This window comes from Montipora capricornis, chromosome 14 (assembly GCF_036669925.1).
Source record: "Montipora capricornis isolate CH-2021 chromosome 14, ASM3666992v2, whole genome shotgun sequence".
Classification (NCBI taxonomy): Eukaryota; Metazoa; Cnidaria; class Anthozoa; order Scleractinia; family Acroporidae; genus Montipora; species Montipora capricornis.
The window spans coordinates 41,866,473-41,888,101 of NC_090896.1; the positions used below are offsets into that span (position 1 = coordinate 41,866,473).

Here is a 21,629-nt window from a genome sequence, read left to right on the forward strand (position 1 = left end):
TTAAAAGTGAAGATTTATGAGTCAAATATAAGGTTCATTCAGCCGATTTGTTTGAACATGCAGTTCAGTGTCCCAGCAGTTTCCAGCGACAGATCATCCTTACATGCAATATGGCAATCGGCAGGGGCACCCAACGAGTATATGGTTCAAAACCACTTAAACATAGCATTGTTAAACGTATTTTAGTATTTAAACGGTAGATATAGGCATATTTTTATCCCCTAAAAATTTTTTATCAGTTCGGATTTCCTAGCTGAAAGTCTAGTGATCCGAAATTTATAGGGATCAAAACTTACCTTTTCGAAAATTTCAGCCAGAAAAAAGGCTCCCGAAAATTTTAGGTGAGCTTTTTAGGTTAAAAATCCGTTTAAAATGGGCAATTATACCATTTTTTAGATGTTGGAAAATCCTAGGACAGGAAGGGAAACAAGAAATTTTACAACAAATGTTCCGAAAATTCTAGATCTCAAATCGTCTTCCGAGCAGATATTTTCCGAAAATTAACGTTGGGTGCCCCTGAATCGGTGAGGAAATACATATTTTGCCACTTCAAAGGAAAAAAAAAATACATACTGAGCCTTTACTTCATTTAGCCATATAAAGAATTGTGTCTGATCGCTTGTAATTACTTATGATAACTCTAATTTAGCATTTAGTACAAGGTGCATTTCTGTTGGAATGTATTTCAAACACACTTCACAACATTGCGCAATTGGCTCAGTTGTGAGAGCACTCGCCTATTCCCAGACTCTGCGTGATACGTGGGTAGCTAGAGGATTATTTTCCCTTATACAATTCAGTAGAATGTAACGCCAGTGCAGCAATCTCGAAGGACACACGCCGGGTTTTTAAGGCATTTTTGCAAGTGCTGTCGTGGCATGGTCATTATTGTTTAATGAAGTTAATTGAGCAATTATTGTGACTTTTACTTTGGACACCATTTGTAATGTTACGAACTGACAATGCTTGTTAAAGGCTCGTCGTAGGTGGTTTGAAAACACAGATCGACAACGATAATGGTGAAAGGCAAAAATGTCAACTTTGTCGTCACCCTGCGAGCAGAGCCTCTCTAGAACTGACCGGTGGGCGAGCAAGAGAGACTTTTCAGAAATCGTGTCAACTTACAATGACAATGTAATCAAAAAACATAGAACAAACAGCGGCTACAAACATAATGATAAAACGCATTTTACTTTGGACTTGACGTTTCTAAGCTACAACATACATCTTCAGAAGTGATTGTTGAACAAATTCAAATATGATATATATAAAATTAAAATAAATATTAAGAAGACTGGTAACTAAAGAGAATAAGATAAAAATAGTAAGATTAATAGAAAGCAATAAAAACTGACCGTTTAATAAAGCCACAGTTTTTCTCTGCCAACGTTTTCGTTTAACGCGGGTGAAATTTATGAAATCGTGTCAAGTCTCATAAGTCGCCGCTGCCCAAGTTTCTGGGCTAGTCACTCCGGTCAAACCGGTTTAGTCAGCGCACGCATCATATTTCTGAGAAGGCGAAGGTCAAAATCGAGCCATCGGTACGAGAATCAATTTGGCGTCCAGGAGTGCGATCGAGACTTGGCCTGGGTTCGAAAATGTCTTCAAGCCACGGCTTGCGCACATACTCAACAAAGCCTTTACATAATTTCTGCAGAGTCCTTTCTTTATCGTTGTTTGCCTGTAGGGTACTTTGCCGGTCGTCCACGGTTCCGGCGATGTTAACGTATCGACCTGAGGAGCACCCAACGATAATCTTAGGGGAAATATGAGTTCGGGAGAGTCAAACTGTTCGAAGAATTTTGGTTCTACGTTGCCAAACAGCTATAGAATTCTTTACTAAAACATTACCTAAAAGTTTCGCAACCAGGGAAAAGTAGTCGCTTGACGTTTTCGGAAGAGATATTTTTTCAATTGTTGGCACTAAAAAGGTCATCTAGCAGTTTCGGATGATGAAATGGTTGCATGGGAATTTCTTAGAAGGCCACGCTCAGCTGGCGATTTCTGAAATGAAGATAATCATTCCCTAAAATTTTCGGACACTTGAGATTTCCGAACAGATCAAATTTTTCTAGGTGATAAAAACATGTCATTAGACAGACCTGTTTCGCAATAAAGCATACCAACCAAGCTTATGAAGAATCATCGTTTACTTGCTCCAATGTGTGGATAAATGGTTATTAATAAAGAGCGCGAATGATTAGTTCCACCGCCATCGACTGATTGCTCCGCCCGTTTGTTTTCATAATGAAATAAAATGCATGTGGACTGCGGACTCGGACTGCGGACTGAAGACTAAATACTGAAGGCTGTGAACTAGGCACAAGACTGCGAACGGCGTACAAAACACTGTAAAAAAAGGCAAAGAGCAACGAAATGGCGACAGGCTGAAGACATGAATTAAAGTCTGACATAAGAATGATGGAAATAATATTTCGCGGCATAGTTGTCATGAGTATATTAATTGTCACGAAAATGCAATTGAAATCCACAAGCCCAACTGAAGAAAATTTGCAGTCGTTAGTTTCACAATTTGCTGCTTTCAGTGTAATAGTTAGCGCCAACGATCAAGAATTCTATCATTTAAATTTTAATTTCGTGTTGCAGCCATCCCGCAAAGGGGTGTAGTATATGCAGCTTTCCACCTTGGACAAAAGCTAATTACGGTCGCTTGCAAAATTAATTGCAAATGTTGAAAATATGTCATTAGACGCAGAGCCTTATCATTTAAAAATAAACTCAACGCCATGATAGCGGATGGTTGAGTTCGGTCAATAGCTGAACATTGCAGACTAAGAACAACTTGAGACATTGAACTTTGATCCATTGCTGTTGGGAAAGTCGTCCTCTGACACCCAAAAAATTGTCCCGAGAGTAGCCCGATAGTCTTGACGTAAACTGCCATAATCCACCCTCAATTCTGCTCGCCGGCTTTCTTCGATCCGGTCTTGTCTAAGCAGCTGATCATTGTAACTAATCAAATCGAGACTTTGCGGTTGCTGTACTCGATGTTTCTTCTGCCCAAGCTTCAGAGAGGGTAAATACATTGAAGTTGTTTAGGATAAAAGTATTTTTATAACAAGGCGTTTTGTCGTAGTGGGTTGCAAGGGTGCTGAAAAATTAAACGAATAAACGAGGACTGTATGGCGGCGCACAAGTTTGCAGAAGGGCTTCGTTAGCAATAACAGAGTCAACATTGTTTGGTATAATTTTGGCCACCAAAGGTGACGAATTTTAACTCTCAAACCTACCGAATATAAAATAGATCATAGACAGCAACTGTTCAGCAAGGGTGGGGGGTTACCGCCACCGACTGCAAACAAAAAGAAAAGAATGTTTATGAACAACTGTACAGAGACAATAACTTGAGTTTATTTCCCTCGTCCGAGAAGACTAAAGTTTAACCATATGTAGATGTTCTTTTAAGGAATCACCCTCTCTTTATTTATTCAAAGACCCATGGGAGAATTTGTTGGCCCCTGGCAAGGCACTCACTCTCTCGAGGTATAACAACGAATTTAAAGGTATAGTTTTTTCTCTACTTCCGAATGCAAGGAAGACGTAAAGTAGCGGAAAAGGCCGGAGTCGATAACTGTCCTTAAATTAAAGGGCCTGGCCGGATAACAAGTCCTTTCGCAAAATATATTCTGTAGTGCGTTCAAATTTCGGGTGCCTTAATTAAATTGTAATGATTATTTAGAACTGCATGAATCCAATTCATTTTTTTATTCACACTGTCCAAATTTATATTATCAATAATAAATTTTAAAAAAAGAGAGAGAGAAGAGGAATGATATTAGGCCATAATGTAGAAAGTTAATTGGTATGCGGTGTCCAAAGGAGTACAGCTTTCTAGCTGGACACCGCCAAACAAACTGTCAAGGAACCACCCACGCATGTTTTCAACGTTTATTTGACGAGATCCGGATATTTTACCGTCTAAGAAAAAGAAGAGCATATTTGGTCGGGTTCCAGCATTGATATGTGTCTAATTCCACTCAACGTGCAGAGCTGTAAAGCTGATTAAAGATTTCTAAACTCGTGATTTCCGAGTTTCAAAAGGAATTAGATATAAAGATTAATGGACTTATTTTAATACCCTGGGACACCTTGCACAGCTTGTCGCTCTCATGAACAGGGGCTTAAGATCGAATGTTAGGTCACTAATCTTTGTTACGCAGTGGTTAACTTTTTTTTACCTTTATTAACTACGAATAAAACCAAATTTGTATTTTTCATTTTCCACAGACAGTTTGTTAAGAAATCTACTCCTTGGTACCCAGACAGGTTTCGAGTTGAGAACACGACGTAATCAAGGTGATAACAATCAGTATAGCATACTTATCTATTGTAGCTTATGAAGCACCAGTGATTACGAGCTGGAATGTCGAGATAAATGTTAAAGAACTAGATAATTTATAGATTTTACACTTGATACAGTTTATGGTTCATTTCATTTTAAGTGGCAGAGTCAATTGAAGACCATTGAAGAATCGTTATAGAGCAAGCGTTGCGTTAGCGTAAAATAGTTGCACTTTAATATCACTAGCTAATGAAGATTCTGATTCCGCGTAGGTTGTTAACTTTGAATGCATTTGGCTGAACCTAAAATAATTTATTTGGAAAAAATGTTTACTCCTAGAAGCTAAAATTAATTCGTCAATAAGCTCAGTCTAGATTGCTTGACTTTGAGGCCAACTTGAAGTTATCAGGTGTGGCTTCCATGTCTCCGAGCATTTACCATCCAACCATGCATGATATACCATGCTGATGGTCTAAATTCTCGGATACTAAACGATAAATCCCGCCTTCGTACTGGAAGTGAGGTCCCTGTGTGTTGGTCTAGACCAGAATCAGCCTTTTCCGAATCACCCAATCTCTGATCTCTAGACGGGTTGTCATGGCACTTTAATAACGATTCTGAAGGCTAACCAATCTAGAACCCGGGCCTGGTCTGTATATATGAAATTCCTCAGTCATTAAAGAGGTTCTGGATTAGGCTTGAAAATCCCCATATACATGTGTGGACATATCCGTCAATGTTTTATTTGTTGAATAATCATCACGTTTTCTTGCATTTAATTGAGCGAAACGTGTCTCCATCCATCTGTATAATAGCCTACGGGAGAACGCGGAGTTCCCGCGCCGGTCCTCCCTTCCCTTCCCCCTCGACCCCCTGTACATCTTTATATTCTTTTGTTTTTAAACTGAATAAATCAGAACAGCTTCCCTTTTCTCAGAGCTAAGTCAGAACCATAAATAGAACCGGAACCTCTTGAAAAAAACGCGCATAATGTAACTTTCTAACGCAAATACGGACCATTTAATTGCCAAAGTAGAACTGCCATACAGTGCTTCAGAAATTAATCTAGTTGTAACGAAACACTGAGAACTCGGCGACAACTTACGATTTCCGATTTGCCGTTTAATTTTCATTTTATGATTATTTCTTGTTTACTGTGCTGACACGCTCCCGTTTAAAGGTGTATCCTGTCTTATACCCTGTGCCTACGCGCAGAGGCGTCGATGTTTCATTTCCGTTGTTGGTTTCCATCCAAAAGAAAGAAAAGGAAATTTAAAAAATATATGTATATTACGGTGAGCTGTCTGACCAAACTCTTCCTTATTTTTTATTTTTTGTTGTCTCCAAATATATCTATATTTTTTGAAAAAAATGTCAATTAAATGTTTATTGGGCTTAATACCTCAATTCTCCCCATTAATTCAGCATGCTGAATCATTGAGAAATTATGTTCAAAACGCAGAAAGATTGATCTGTTGTCACATAGTGAAATTTAATAGTCTTAGAAGCGGCTATAAAAGTCAAGGTGATTTGACTAGTGTTCAGTCCGCCGTACAAGCAGTACCGTCAAACTCCAAAGACATCAGCAATATGGAAGGCCCTGGACAAGAATCCCTGCCATACTATTCAGACAGTAAATCTAGACTGACTCTTCTCCTGTTATTCTGCATTTTGTCTTTTTTTGGCAGTTGTTTGACTGTCGTTCTGTTCATACGGAATTATTCCGTTGAACGGCAAGTCAAAGAGCTCTGGCAAGAAACTGAAAAACGTAAGGCTACGGTAAGCTATCCAGCTGGTTATCAAAACACGGCAAACAAAGATAACACTCCAGGTAAGAAATCTGATAATTCCGATCACTGAAAGCCCGGTCCTTTTTCAACGATCTTACTTCGATACTCACGCCAGCTCTGAAGATGGAGTCTGGAGGCCTATATCCTTTTCTTTTTTCCCTCTGTAAATATGGAGCCAGGTAAAACGGCTAGTCTGTGCATTCACTGAATCAGCAAAATCAGTGTTACAAGTTCTTTCTACATTTCCATACAACCCTTTTGTAAAGGTATGCGCGCCCGGGTTGAATTATTCGTGAAGCGCTCGTTACAAAACGAATTTACTTTGATGGACGCAAACCTTAGCGCCTTCTCTATCAAGGTTACTTCAGTTTTATTCAGGTTCATAAGCAATAACCAGGGGCACTCAACGAGAATATAGTTCAAAACCACTTAAACATAGCATTGTTAATCGTATCTTAGTATTTAAACGGTAGATATAAGCATATTTTTATGCTCTAAGAATTTTTCATCTGTTCGGATTCCCTAGCTGAAAGTCTAGTGATCCGAAAATTATAGGTATCAAAACTTTTCTTTTCGAAAATCTCAGCCAGAAAAAAGAATTCTAGGTGACCTTTGTAGGGTAAAAATCCGTTAAAAATGGGCAATTATTCCATGTCTTAGATGTTCGAAAATCCTAGGACAGGCAGGCAAGCAAGGAATTTTAAAACAAATGTTCCGAAAATTCTCAGTAGATCTCAAATCGTCTTCCGAACAGATATTTTCCGAAACTTGACGTTGGGTGCCCCTGAATAACACTTGGCTGATCTGTTACTTCCACAAGAAAGAAGAAACAGACGTCAGTGAAGAGACCGTAAACCAACTTTACAGCTTCTGTTGATGTGATTCATTTGGTATCCGATAGTTTCGCAACTGAGAGCTATCCATTTCAACTCAGAACTGGTTGCTAGAAGATGTGCGCCATAATTACTTTAGCTGAAAGCGAACGATTCAACGTTTGCTCTCATCGGCTTTACGTGTTCCACAACATGTACCTTCGGCCACGTTCCGTTGTTGTACTCTTTGATCAGATGAAATGAAATCTAGAGGTTATTTTTTTGCGTACTTTCATCGCTAGCAGAAGAACAATCCAAGCTCTAAAGCAATGATCATTTGCAAATAATGCATCAAGTTCATATATGACAAGTCGTTACACTATGTACAAGCAAAGGTCTGTGATACTCTCGAGGTTCCTTTAACATAATTAGTTATATTTGATCGCTACCAAGGGCCCTGAGGAATTAGAGGCATGATAATGAAAAGAAGGGAAACGTTAGTTCAATCAGCTTGCTAGTATATTTGTGGGGATGGCTTGCCTTGATTAGAAAATATGTGCGGGGACATTAATTAGCTTGACAGCAAGATCTCAATTTCCTGTCAGTGTAGGCAAAGTTCGTGAAGAAATCATCAAGCTTTGTCATTCCAAAGGTTTAATTTGCCTGCCAGGCCCCAGTGGTCAGAAACACAACACAGTTTCTCGTTTTTCTGGCGCTCATACGAACAATTTTCCGAATATTAAAATTAACTTTCGTCAAGTTTCCGCTCAATTTCCTAAGCACGCAACAGAACAATAAGCTTTTGTTTGGAGATGTGAGAAAAAAGTTAAGCCACTGTATTAGACCATTTCTTGATACCTGCCGAGTAAAGTTATCGTGCCTTTAAGTAAAGTTCTTCATTTATCAGCTTGAGGAAGCGTCGCTTTTCAATACGATAACCAGTAGCGTTCCTGACTGATAAGAGGCCAGAACGGCAAGCAGAGAATTTACTAACAACCTGCTGTTGTCTCGCTTTAGAAAATATCGGGGAAGAAATAGAGAAACAAGGGCGTTTCTTTGCTTTGATTGGAGCTCGAGGCAAAGTACATGTAAAGCGATCCCCAGACCGGCGAGGTCGAATAGGAAGGCGGGGACTGGCACCAGGAATGACTGGCGGAGATGGGAAAAATGGAATACAAGGAGCTAAAGGAGAATCTGGAATCCGCATAGCCCTCCAGGGAAACAAGGACCAAAGGGAGGTTACGGAGCTACTTGCCCTAAAGGAGATCCCGGATGTAATGGAGGAAAAGGCAAGTGTTGACACAACAAAACAAAGATTATTCGCAGTTTTCATATTGAAATGCCAAAAATAAAAAATAAAAAACATAGTTGGAAACCCTAATGATATACATAGTAATTCAGTAATTCAGAACAAAATGAAGTCACGTACGAACCAAGCATTCTCTGATGGAAGAAACTCACAGATCAAACACGAGCACACGAGCCCTGGAATGGCACAACTTTCTCCCGATTGCGTGTTCTGCGCCCGTTGCTTTTGCATAATTAGGATAATCTGTCTCGAATTTTTGACAGGTAATCACATGATTTTTCTGGTGTAATTTGAAATCAATGAGCACTCGTAAATCCCTAAGGGCTCGTCTAAATGTGTTAGTCTTTGTAAACATTTATGCATGCTTATTTAGTCCAAATTGCTCTCGAAACCATGAAATTACCTTTACAAACCGAAAGAACTCAAGGCAGCCAGTTGTTGTTGTTGTCGTTGTCGTATGTTGTCGTTTTTTTTTTTTTCTTTTTTTTAACAAGTGTGGTGGATTCGCATTCCAGACCACAATGCAGCCAATGGTCAAACCGAGGCCGATCGAAAAGTTCCTTCTCCTAAATAGTACCACAGATTTCTCTGTTGGCTTGTCATGACACATTGTTGTTATATCGAGATCAATAAATGGCAGGCATAACCTTTTGCCACATCATTTTTTTATAACTATTATTGTTATACTTCTGATAATCTTGCGACTTAAATGGTTTTCAAGGTAGATTTTAATAGCGCCTGATTCTTCAATCCGAATCAACAGGCAGTTAGAAATGACCATGCAAGATGCAATTTGCTTATTCTGAATAGCCGATATTCTACTACGTTTTCAAACTCAGTAGAAACAAATGTTCTCCACAGATCGTGAAAGCCCTATTAGAAGAATTTGTACTGGAGGTCTTTCGTATACCTTGGCTCAAGACGAATAAGAAATGTTTTTATCTTTTTAAGTAAAAAAATTGCACAAAGCGAGATGCTGTTTTTCAGCAGATTACCATTAAACTTATGCCAGCTAAACACCCCGAGACAGTAAGTCAGTCAGTCAGTCAACCTATTGATTTATTCCCTTTGCGATTCCTTTATTTCTTAATGAAAAATAAGTTCATTTTTAACGTGTTTAATTTAATCATAATTGGCTCAATTGCTCAAAAGCCTCTTTGGTGATTATTTATTTTTATTGTTATTATTATTATTTTTGTTTTATTTAACAAATTTGCCCAGAGGCAGGTAGGCATACAAAGAACACGAAGTCCCCTACAAGATAAAACCACCTAATCCTTCCCCATTTAATAGAAACGTTTTCGTATTTATTGAAGCGTTTAGTCCCTAAAGCGCAGTCGCGGATAGTTTAAAGTAAAAGTTCACGGCGTAGAGCTTTTGACCACTATTGTATTAGTAAAGTAACCATCTTTTAATATCGATAACTCGTAACAGTAATTCAACCGACAAACCTGAGGTCGACGGTGCGCTCATTTTATTAGAAGGAGTCGAAACAAAGATGTGAGAACCGGCAATCGAACTCAGGACCCGTTGCACCAAGGCCGTGCACTAACCGAATGTACACTCCGTGCTCCTTGTTCCTCTGTTTGTGAATCAGCAACAATCTTTCTATATTCTGACTAAAAATTTCAATGTATTTTAGGTGAACCAGGGCCACCGGGAAAGTGGGGAAGACGTCGAGCTCGAGGATATCCGGGAGAAAAAGGTAAAAAAGGTGAAAACGTAGCCGCAAAAAAGAACCATTAAATTTCAGAAAAATATCCTGTCCGAGGGTCACAAAAATGCTGGATATTTCTTGAGTGGAATTTTCTTATCATGAAGGAATTTGCTATAATCCTTTGGCTTTCGAGAGGTTTTAGACATGTGTAAATATGCTTGTATTTTTCCTGGGATGACACCTGCGGTCAGCTTGTGAAATCTAAGCGGTGAGTTTCTAAAATCTATTGGAGCCAACATTCACAAACACATTTCATATATAAACTTTCGTACCAGAAGCGTAGAAATCGCTTTGTTTGGCGAATGAAAGAGAAATTGTCTCTTGTTCCCCCGAAATAAAAGTCGCTACAGGATTTACTTTACCGAGTAGTTAATGACTTCTCAGACTCTGTTAAATAACTGATTTAGGGGATAAATGACCTCTCCGTAGAGTCTCTAACTGAAAAAAATTAATAAAGGAGAATACAACAATGATTATGTTACCCACCCAACTCTCTTTTGAAACTAAAATTTTCGGTGCCTCTTGATACGTTGTCAACATCGTTGGCAGGACCTCTCCCTTCTCGTCTAGGCTAGAAGCTAACTATCAATACTCATGCGAGAGACTTCTTACTGTCCTTTGACAATTCTTCCTTTGTTTTGGAACTTTTAACATGCCTAAGATGAAATGTTATACGTGGAACAAGATGTCAAATGTTTATTTTACCTCTTCGCTGTCAGAAACACCAACATGGTCAAGGTTACGTAAAAGGCTCAGCCTCTGTAATTTTAATTTTGCAGGGGACTCCTGAGACTGAAAAGGGTGATAGCCTACCGGTATCAGGATCCTGTTGAGTATAAAGGCCGGACAGCACACGAAAGCTTTTGATTGTTCATGTTCATTAACTGTGTCATGAAGTTCTTTCTTCTTCTTTTTGACGATAATCATTATGATGGCAACGATTATTTTATTTCCTAAATTGACTGTATCTTGGTAGATTTGTAGCCCGGATCAGCTTTTTATATAGAAGTAGGCGATGAAGCTTTTGCGGATACCGTTTTGTAACTGTTTTAACCTTACGAAATAAAGTGTTTGTTATAAAGGTTTCATGATGAGTTCCGTGATCATTGCATATACTTTGTGTCGATTAGATTCTTCTCCGCTAATTCTAAAGAGAGCCTACAGGATTTAGTTGCTTCACGTGATCTGTCTACACCTCAGCAGGCATGCTAGGAGCTAAGAAAAGAGCCGCTTTTGGGCTTTGCATGATTGCTCCAGTAAAGAAATCTGTCAATCATTCAAAACCGTAACGAGCATGCATGACATGCGAGGATGTAGGATGTTTTTGTTCGTGGTGATTTGACTGTGAAATATGAATTTGCTTTTCGGTATTTGCGGAAGTACAGAGTTTAAACAATCTAATTCTGTTCATTCTGAATTTGTGGTTACGCCTTCTGTGTATTGCCTCGAGAACGTGACCAGTCGTTTGAGGGATGGAGAACATTCGCGGTGTCAGCGGCCACTTGTCGTGGGAAATGGTATTTAAGACTGAGTTCATGAGAGGACCAGGCACGTGTGATACAAGCCATCACACCGATTTCTATGAAACTTAGCCAAAATGAAGGATACACCAGAAAATCCTTGAAGACAGAGTGGGCTGGCTTTGGGACTTTTCTCAAGGGATTTAGACCACCCCCTTGGTTTTGGGGCCAAAATCCTAAAAATTTAACAAAAAAATTAGCATAAAAATCAGAAAGACCACACAATACAATCAATTTTATTATCATTTTCCCTGAACGAAGACTGGTCCTTCAGTAGCTTACCAAAGCAGTTTCAAATTATTCAGATTGACAGGTGTCAATCAACAGATGTCAACACCCACCCATGTCACGAAAGATTTTCCTAAGATGAAATTTTGGCCATCTTTTGATCCAAATATAGTAAAAGTTCAAGCTTCTTTCGGAAACCAACTTATATTACGAGTATCATCCATCCTTGCTCCGACAAGAGCGAGAATAAAATTTTTGGCATCTGTTCTTTTATGGTGTCAACAGCCGTTGAACGAACACAAACAGCGACCGTGTCTAACAGAAAGAGATCGACAAATAAAAGAAAATAACCCTTTACAGAATTAGTTCCTAAACGTAATTTGGAGGTTAACAGTACTTAAGTTGTCTATTTATTTTATTTACGGCAAATAAAGGTAATTGAAGGCAACGATAACTAAAATATATCTCATACGAAATTGAAATAACGCTTAAAATATCCGATGTCACGACATGAATACCGAATAAAAAACTGTCATAACTAACTTGTTAATCAAAAAGTTCCTTGTACGAATTTACGTGGTCACTATCATCTTGTTTGGGTTGTTTTCAAAACCGTGCATGCTGAACAGCTATAGTCATAAACACTGTGGTTTGCTCTCCGCCAAAGAATAAACATCAGTCTTTTTCGCATTCGGTGCTGAAATTATAATTTGCCTTGGTGAATAGATTCCCGAGCTAAACAGAAATGATTAATAAATGATATTGCAATCTTGCACAAGTAACCACCGCAGGCATTAAGTTCGAGACTACGCGAGCCCAAGGTGTTGGTCAGCGGTAGTTATGAATGTCACCCAACAAAAGCTAATTTCTGAACCGTTCAACAAAAAGGCTAAGAAAGTGAAATGTTGTGAACGTGTAAGTCTGTGCGGTACATCATTTTTTAGCTATTGGCCGAAGTATCACACGCAACTTTTAACGGCTCTTTATCCTTGTGTACCAATATTTCACACAAATATAGCCGCCGAAAATCAACAAGTACAATTGGAATTCACTTTGTCATGAAAACGCTTTCTTTTTTTTCCATGAATTGGAATAAATACGCATCAACAGAATCTATAAATACTAGAAACCTTTAAATTGTTCAAACGTCTAAGGAAGGCTTTTTTTTAAACCAGACAACCACTGACTTGATGTCCCACAAAGTTGAAAACTTGAAAGTTCAAATGATGCTGTATTTTCAAATCGAAAGACGCTACGGGCACTAAAACGTTTTCGAAATGTTCAATTCTAGACTACCTTCAAGGTAGTGTAGGAGAAAAAATTAAGAAAATCTCGCGACTGTGTTTTAAACAAGGCAAGCGTTTTTCCTTTTCTACGGATAACTCAGTGAATTTGAGGAGAATAAATGCTAAATATGATGGTTTAGAATTTAGGGAGATGCGCTACGTATCCTGTCAACAGTAAATGATCTGTTTGAAAGCGAACACAATTCCTTGAAACGGAGGATTTCCGTAACACACACTTTCTTATAAAAGCAATAAAAATATCAAAAATGATCCTCCCATTTGCTGGACAATTTAAGCAATTGTCTCATATGTGCGCCTGAAAAAATTCAGGTGTCTTCAACGAGATTTAATTTGAACCCATGACCTAAGGGATGCCGGTGCAGTGCTCTACCAACCGTACTGTGAAGCCATTCAGATGAGAGCGGGTCAATTTGTTGGGTTCATGTGTTCCCGTGAAAGAAATGAGTGACTTCATAGGGTACTGCACCCGCATCGCAGAGGTCATGGGTTCGAATCCCGTTGAAGACATCTAAAATCTTCAGGTATACATATGAGACAATTGCTTAAATTGTCCAGCAAATGCGAGGATCACTTATTCAATTCATCTCTCTCTCAACCGCACTTCACAAACATTTCTATCCTGGCTTTTTTTGGCTATAGAGTAAGTTTTGGCTTCAAACGGTTTTTAATATCCAGGGCGTTTTAGTTGCCAGGGCCGTACCTAGGATTTTCTGTCTGCGGGGGCAAACTCCACAAATCTTCACGGGAATCACCCTTATACAGACAGGGTTTCTAGTCGGACGTTTTGTTCCCCCCCCCCCCCCCCCTACACAGAGGGTTGCCTCTAAGACCTTTAAGGAGACAAACCACACTGATACTTTTTTTTTAATTGTCATGATGTATTACGGCATAAACACCTTGTTTGGTTTGAAATTGCCCCCGAGGTCTCTGCTACACAATGATGATTTACATACCATCTTTAACTCAAGCTATACTGTTAACAGAAGTTTAACACTTTGTATGGATGGTATTGCAGGTTTCGGTATCAGAATACCAAGTCTCAAAAACGAGTCTATATTAGGCTGTTCTAGATTCTTCTCCAATTTGACTTCATGTCATAGATATCTTTTGGAGTGGGAATAAAGTCCGTTCCGCGATGAGTTAACAGCATAGCAAGGCCACTTAATTAACTTTCTGTCATTGATGAAAGAGTCCATAACTTTAGACGGCGTAGGGCTGAGAAGGAGCGTTCGCAACTGACGCTTCCGATAGGCGCGGTTAGAAAGATCGACAGCACCTTGTGAATGGCGGGAAATTCTTGCGGACTGCAATCAGGCATTGCTCCCTCTTGTTCTGAGTCTGGCTCCATCGCGTGTTTCATCCTCCACCTTGCCAGCTCTGCGACAAAATTAGACTTCTCCGAGAAATCTAGATCCTTGCTGAAGTAGTTCTTGATCTTCTCGATATGCCTGTCAGTTAACTTGGGCAAGTACAAAGGGAACAGGTTTTGAGCGGTAATCAGACCTTCGTGCTGGACTGAAAATCTCGTTTCAAGTTCACCGACAACGTGATCTATAAATGGATAGAACACATTAATCCTCTAGTAGTCTGATGGCTGATCGTTGTGTGCGGCGTTTGCTCGATGGCGTTGAACAGTTGTTGTACGAGGCTTTATCAGGGTGACGTTGATAGAGTCAGCTACCTGGCTGATTCGACTCCACACCTTCTGCCAGGATTCATCTCCTTTTGCTCATTTAATGCATTCTTTGGCGAGAGTTACGCTTTGGTATGCATCGCCAAGGTTACAGCTCTTAGCTTGTAGGGACTTTGTTACTTGGGCTAAGAATGACAGAACAAACTGAGATACTGTCAAAGCGATTATGAATTCAGAGTCTTGGAGAAGACGTGAATAAGCTGAAGCATCACGTTTAGCATCGCCACTGCTTGATGACGAAATTTCATCCAGAGCTAGAAGTACAGTGCCATATTTAGCAAGAACAGCAGAGAGGGTAGCACAGAATTTCGGTACAGTCTCAGTGTCGCTTGCTTCCTTCCTCCAATGTTTTGGCAGATTCATCTTCTTCGTCTTCATCAGCACATGCAACTAGAGCGCTCAACAGTTCACTGTCATCGGAGGCCGCGACCACTGAAGAAATATTTCTTTCCTTTTGGCGCTGCCACTAAGAAACCACGTAAGTTTGCTGGCGTTATCAAACAGATTCTGAATGGATCGCACAGCTTTGCAACCACTCGAGATTGCAAGGTTCAAAACGTGGGATCTGCAGTGAACGTACGTGGCATTAGGGTACTTCTCTGCAACTTTAGCTTGCACCCCATTCCTACTTGAACTCATGACGCTTACTCCGTCATATCCTTGGCCAACTAGCCCGGACATATTAAAGCCCCATTCTTGTAATGAGTGCAACAAGGTATCCGCAATGGTCTGGGCATCCAATTTTTCAAGCCCTACGAATCCAATAAATTCTTCACAGACTTCATTTTTACTGCTCAGATATCGCACACATAAACTGAGTTGTTCAGTTGTAGAACAATCTTGCGTTTCGTCGGCCATTACACTCCAATACTTTGGTATTGATGCTCGGACACGGTTTCTAATGAAACTGTCGCACAAATTGATTATTTCGTTGTGAATCCTCGGAGACGTGTACTTAGCATTACCGGAAGCATGATCCAAATGATCTGTGAGTTCTGGATCATATTTGGATTTCCAGTCAACAAAGAAGGAGAAATTCCCATTTTCATTTCTTCTAGAGGGATGCCAATTACCTCTTAATGGAATGCCCCTCTGTCCTAATGCAAGGACTACATCAATAATAGACACGACGCCTTTCATTGTGCGATGCTGTTGCTCGGCTGCCTGTCTTTGAAGTCTTGCACTGATGTCATTGCCTGGGCGGCGTGTCTTAAGGAAGTTAGTCATCTTTTCCTCTGTGTTCTTCACTGCGCGCATGGGTGTCAAGGTGCTCATCACCTGCTTTCTTCCAGTTTTTGAAGCATTTTGAGATAAATTGCGATTCTTTTGGATCAGTTTTGTTGTAAAATCATATAAAATAGATACAGTGAGCTGTGTCATTTATTATGCTGTTACGCAGACATGGCCGCTTCTCCATCCATGATAGTTGGAAACGCCTTCCAGCTGTTGTCGGAAACTTGAATCCGTGCGGAAAGCTAAACTTTACGGTTAGAAGCTTAAGTTTTTGGTCGTCTGATAACGTTTTACCGGTATAATTCGCTGGGTCATTGGGATCTCTAACACATGGACTTGAGTCTGCAAATAAGTTAATAAAATAAACGCGAGCTGCGACTGACTGTTTATTAAAAACAAGAGCTGTCATATATATTTTTTCATTAACACTTTCTTTGTTCAGCCATTACTACTCCATTTCTCATAGAACCTATTACACATGAGGCTCTGTTCATTCTACTTCATCATCATACAAAAATCCCGGGAGGTTTACTCGTTTGACGTGATCTAACAGATCCTCCATAAACTCTACATGTTTAAAATCTTGTACAAATTCTTCCTACAAGTTAGGAAGCCCCCAACATGGTGAAAATGAAAACGTCAGCAATTTGCACTGCTGCAAAACATCGCCGACTTGTTCTACTGATATTGAACCACACCAATTGGCAACTACGTTCCTTACGTCAGGCAGACTCCTGATTATGGAAACGAGTGAATTTCATTCTATCTGAAAACAATTCCCCATTTTTAACATCTGCAGCCCTCTCTAGGTTTTAAGGGATAGTGTTAAACTACTTTCCCTCACATTTTGGCAGCTTGTTATGTCAAGGTATCTTAAAAATGGCATGCTTTGCATAAAAAACAAAATGAAAATTGACGTATTGTACGCCAGGTCTAAGTGGACAAGGTTAACACAATCGTTCAGAGCATTTTCTATCAAATTTCTGCACCCTAATTGTCGTTGAGAATAACGAAAACCGAGATGTGTTATATGAACAACCGGGCCCTGGAGATCACAAGTGCTTTCGTAAAGTATATTGCGTAGTCTGTTCAATGTCTAAGTTCAAGCTTCAATTGATTAATCAACTTGATGACAAGCTGTTAAGAAACCACCCTTAATGCTTTCAATATTTCCTTGACGTAATGCGGTTTTTCACCATTTACCTGACGAACAAGAAGTTTGGTCGTGTTCCAGCATTGATGCTTCACAAATTCTCCTCTTAAAGTTCCGAATCCGCACGAAATGTATCATGAATGCTGTCAGTTCCACTTATGATTCCAACCGCAGGTGAAGCGGGAGACCGAGATAAGTAGCTGATTAAGGACTAAGGACAATAACTTCCTACTTTCCATTGAAATCTTCGAATTTGTCCATGAATCGATTAAAAGCACGAACTAGCTTAGTTCAATTGCCTGCACTCCACTACAAGTCGGAATGCTTGAAAAAAGCATGTCCGGCGCCGCCTTTAATGTTGAGAGTCGTAAGGTCTACTATCCCAGCGGAACCTGCAAAGCTTTGAGATCAACATTAATCACTAATCTGGGGAAAAGAGAAAAAAAATACAACATTTGTAACTTTGTTATAGCTCCCAATAGTTTCTAACAGCTCATGCAGTGGTAAGAATTCAAACTAGTCCATAGCGGGGAATATAATAAAGGAGACTAATGTCACGCATGCTCATTATCAATGGCAAATTCAATTTTATTTGCATTGTGATTGGTTAAAAACCTTTGAGGCAGTCTTAGAAGGCGGGAAGAAAAGATGTCGACGCTGTCGCTAGTTGTAGTTTTTATTGCATTCACTTTCAATGCTATCTATGCGCTTGTGATACAAACGCTGAAAGAAGATGGACAAAAGCTAGAAAGACCTCGGCAATTCCTTCTACTTGGGAAAGCCCTTTATTTCGGATGAAACGAAACATGCTTAGATCGGCTGTTTTAGAATGCTTCGGTGTGCTCAGGCTTGTCAAAGAATTGCGCGAAGTTGGAAAAAAAAAGCCTTATTTGCAACGGGTACGGTCATGATTGAATTTGCAAATCACAAAAATGGATATTGTCAAGTATTAAAGTAACTGGAACCAGCATTAAGGTTTTCCGTTGTGGTTTTTTCACGAGGATACCCGCGCTTGAAGTGAATGCAAAACAAATTTGCCAGTTTGACGGGATTTGCTTGTGGCGCGTCACTGGTAAATGACCTGGTAATCCGTTCAAAGGATCTCACAGCTTAAAAAATTTACCCATGAATGGAGTCGAGGTAAGTAACAGAAAAGCATGGCAGGAGAACTTCGTTTGTTCTCTCTCTCAAGCGAGTACATTCGACTATCTGGACGAAAGAGTCGTTTAGCAAAATGTCAATCGGTTTATAGCTTTTCTGTTTAAACTGAAATCTGTAAATTAACAGTACAGGACTAATTTGTCTCTGACGTTGGTCCACGAAAAGCCGTCAACAGGTAAAAGTTTGTGAGCCAAAGATAAGGTTTGACTAGAGATATTCCCGGTAAAAGTGGCACAGCGAATACTGAAGGCCGACGTTTTGGACTCCTTCATTTACCAAAGACTGGTTTTCTTTATCCGCGAATCAGTGCTTGTTTTTTTACCATCAAGTGTTATTTTCTATGGACTAAGACGTCGAAAGTCTCTGTATTGTTCAAGTGTGATTTTCACACCTTCTGAACATTTTGTTAATCTTTTCTCCTCTTGAAATGTAAACGAAAACCGTGTAGGTTTGACGCGCAACTCAAATTTTCTTTCCTCAAATCAGAAAATGAAGTCAGTGTTCACGTTACTTTCGGTCAAATCTCAGCAAACATGACTTGGTCCAGTGATCGCCGTTAATATGGAAAGCACATATTTGTGAAGAATCGACCTGCTCTGAAATCTTTCCTTCAAAAGTGGCAGGGCGCACGTAAATGCCCTATGAAAGTAAACCCAATTTCCAACGAAACTTGTCACTTTGGGATGCGAAGTCAGCTCTGGGACAAATTATCGAGATGCAATGACATTCTTAAATGCAATATACTGCAAATAAAACTCTTGTTTTTTTATTGCAATAAAATATCTCGTTTCAGCTATTAAAAATTATACTTAATTACATAAAAAAAATGTCTAGTTAGGTGTAATAATATTTACAAATAAAAATGCCTGCATACCACAACTCTGCTCTGCACTTTTCGATTTCCTGGGATAAATTTCTGACTTAAAATCTTAGGGAAACTGTACTAGTTGTGCCTGAGATATCTGCAAACTATACAGTAAAATTTAGATGATAAGTACTTATTGTGCATTACAGTATTTTGGTTCATAATGATTACATGATAAGTAATTATACATTATATTTGTAAATAATGTATATTTTAAAATTTTCATTCCCTTGTGTGGGTGCCTCGCATGGGCCTGTGTGTCCCCATTCGCACCTCTTCCCTTTAGGACTCCCGTTGATATTTTATACATATATTTATCCAGCTATTACCACTTATTCCTTTATTGTGTATTGTCCAGTTAAGTTAGAAAGAAAAACGTTTTTAATAAATAATACAGATATAACATTATTCTTTAAACTTTGTACGGTGAATTCTTTTACTTTAAATTGTCTGCACAATCAAGTTTTATGGAACATGTGACTTTGTGCAAGGAATGATAGCATAAATAAACAAAAAAACAGGTCAATTTAATATTTTGACACACAAAACAGCCATAATATTCAGGTGAACCTTGTCTTCGTTTTCTTTGGCATGTTTTTTGCAGTTACTACAAGTTGTCATACACCAAGGATGAACTAAAAAAATAAATTTAATGAGTGATGTTCCATCATCCTAAATCAGTGTATATTAATTACTTAACATTGTTAGAACCAAGAGTTATTGGGACATATTAGTCGTTAAACACTGGCTCAATTACAGATACGGTAATATTACCGATGTACTATATTTAAATCATGAATAGTTCATAGACCAAAAACATGTTAAGATCAATGGCTGTACATTTAGTAAATTTTCATCCTGATTTAGATAAATTTACATTATTCTCTGCAGTAAGATGGTAACTTTCCCCAAAAGTGAGTCAGGAATATGAATGAGCATGAATGCTGACTTCAAAATTAATAGGAAGTTAGTAATATTGTGTCAGAGTTCTATCGCAAAGTCTGATTTTCCTTGAATTTCCCTTTTAAACTTAAACATTGCACAGAAGACAAGACCTGGTTTTATGTATTTCCAGACATCCCACATTAAATGCACAATTTTAAAATTTGCATAAATCTACAGGCGGTCAAGTGAAATTTTACCCCCCCCCCCCTCCCCCCAAATAGAACTCTTTCACAAAATTTCATTCCAGTACAACCTGATGGCAGTGTCCACATCATTCCTTACTATTAACCACTATTGTGTAGGTTTCCTAAGAAAATCAACATCACTTTTGAATAATTCGCTGGTAGCATAAGTAATAAAAACAATGAATAATTACTATGGCTAGACTTGTTGGAGTTACCATAGATCAATGATAGTATTATTCAATAAAGTAATAAACTAGTACTTAATTATTGCCTCATTTTAGCATATATTACCAAGTATGCCTTCATGATCACTTGATGTAACTAAGAATAATGTTTTGGTTTCCTTAAAGGAAACTCCCTGAAAATTTTAAGGTAGCGTATCCTTAGAGCGTTTGCACATAAGATAATTATAAATGCAGTGAGCCAGGTTGGCTTCAGACACAGATACACAAAATAGAGGTGGCGCGGCCAGTAGTAATTTTGTCGACGTATCTGTCGAGATCAGATTGAAAACAGATGTTCTTCAAAAGGCTTCTGGGCGTCTGATAACTCGAAACGATGACTGACGTACTTCATTCCAGCCGTGCATTCAAGTTGGAGAAATCGAAACCCTCGAGCTCCAGAGATGTTTCGCAACCACGTTACAGCCTTTTCTGCAGATAGTACTCCCATCCAAACAAAGGAATCTGGCCTTTACTCGGTTTTTTACGCACCTTTAGCATCTGTTAAGATACATTCACTGACACGGAGAAATAAAGCTAAAAAGTATAAAAGGTGACTCGGAGCAATTTCAGAGACGTGGCTTCCCCGAGCAAACTAAAAGGACTGCTTACAAGGAGGGTAAAGAAAGAAAAATTCCCGCCAGCTAAAATGCCCCTTGCAGAATCTTCCCCGCCACTTGAAGTTTAAATGACCACCTTCAACTGACAGAAGCTATATAGAACGATCGATCGGTATATGGTTCACTGGGCAGTGTGGCCCAGTGGTTAGGGCGCTTGCCTTGAGATCGGGAGATCCCCGGTTCAAGACCCGCTCTGACCACTCGCTGAATTTGTTCCTGGTAGTCCCTGGTTGAACTTCCCAGCTGCACTTGTAAATAGCCAACTGGTTTGCCTCCGGCCAGTTGAGATTCTTAACAGTTGTTGTTATTGTGTTTTGTTGTTTCGTTGATTGTTTCATTAGCCCTGAAAAGCCCCTATGGGGAGCGGTCAATACGGTATGTATTGTATTGTATTGTATTGTATCTTAATTTGGTATTTTGAAGAAGGTGGAGTCAATTGAAGACGCCTCGTGTTGCACTTTAATATAATTGCCAAGTTCCTGATTCTGTGGAGGTGGATAACTTTGAAGGAAAATACCAATTAAGTTATGGTTAGTGATTGCAGCTCAGTATGAGGGAAAGCCGACA

The 21,629-nt window shown here is 39.2% G+C and overlaps 2 protein-coding genes across 5 annotated transcripts in view; one reads left to right on the plus strand and one right to left on the minus strand.

The window, feature by feature from the left end:
- Positions 1–21,629, plus strand: part of LOC138032305 (uncharacterized) — a 71,450-nt gene that overhangs the window by 16,658 nt on the left and 33,163 nt on the right. For 2 of the 4 annotated variants that reach the window (XM_068879960.1, XM_068879962.1), the window contains 4 exons: positions 4,249–4,317; positions 7,923–8,194; positions 9,857–9,919; positions 10,711–11,017. In XM_068879960.1, the coding sequence (XP_068736061.1) occupies positions 4,249–4,317; positions 7,923–8,194; positions 9,857–9,919; positions 10,711–10,764 (458 nt within the window). In that variant the 3' untranslated portion in view covers positions 10,765–11,017. The other 2 variants (XM_068879959.1, XM_068879958.1) reach the window with 2 other exon arrangements.
- On the minus strand, positions 15,079–16,059 carry LOC138031995 (zinc finger MYM-type protein 1-like). The gene has a single exon (XM_068879581.1). The coding sequence runs from the start codon at positions 16,057–16,059 to the stop codon at positions 15,079–15,081; it is 981 nt and encodes a 326-aa protein (XP_068735682.1).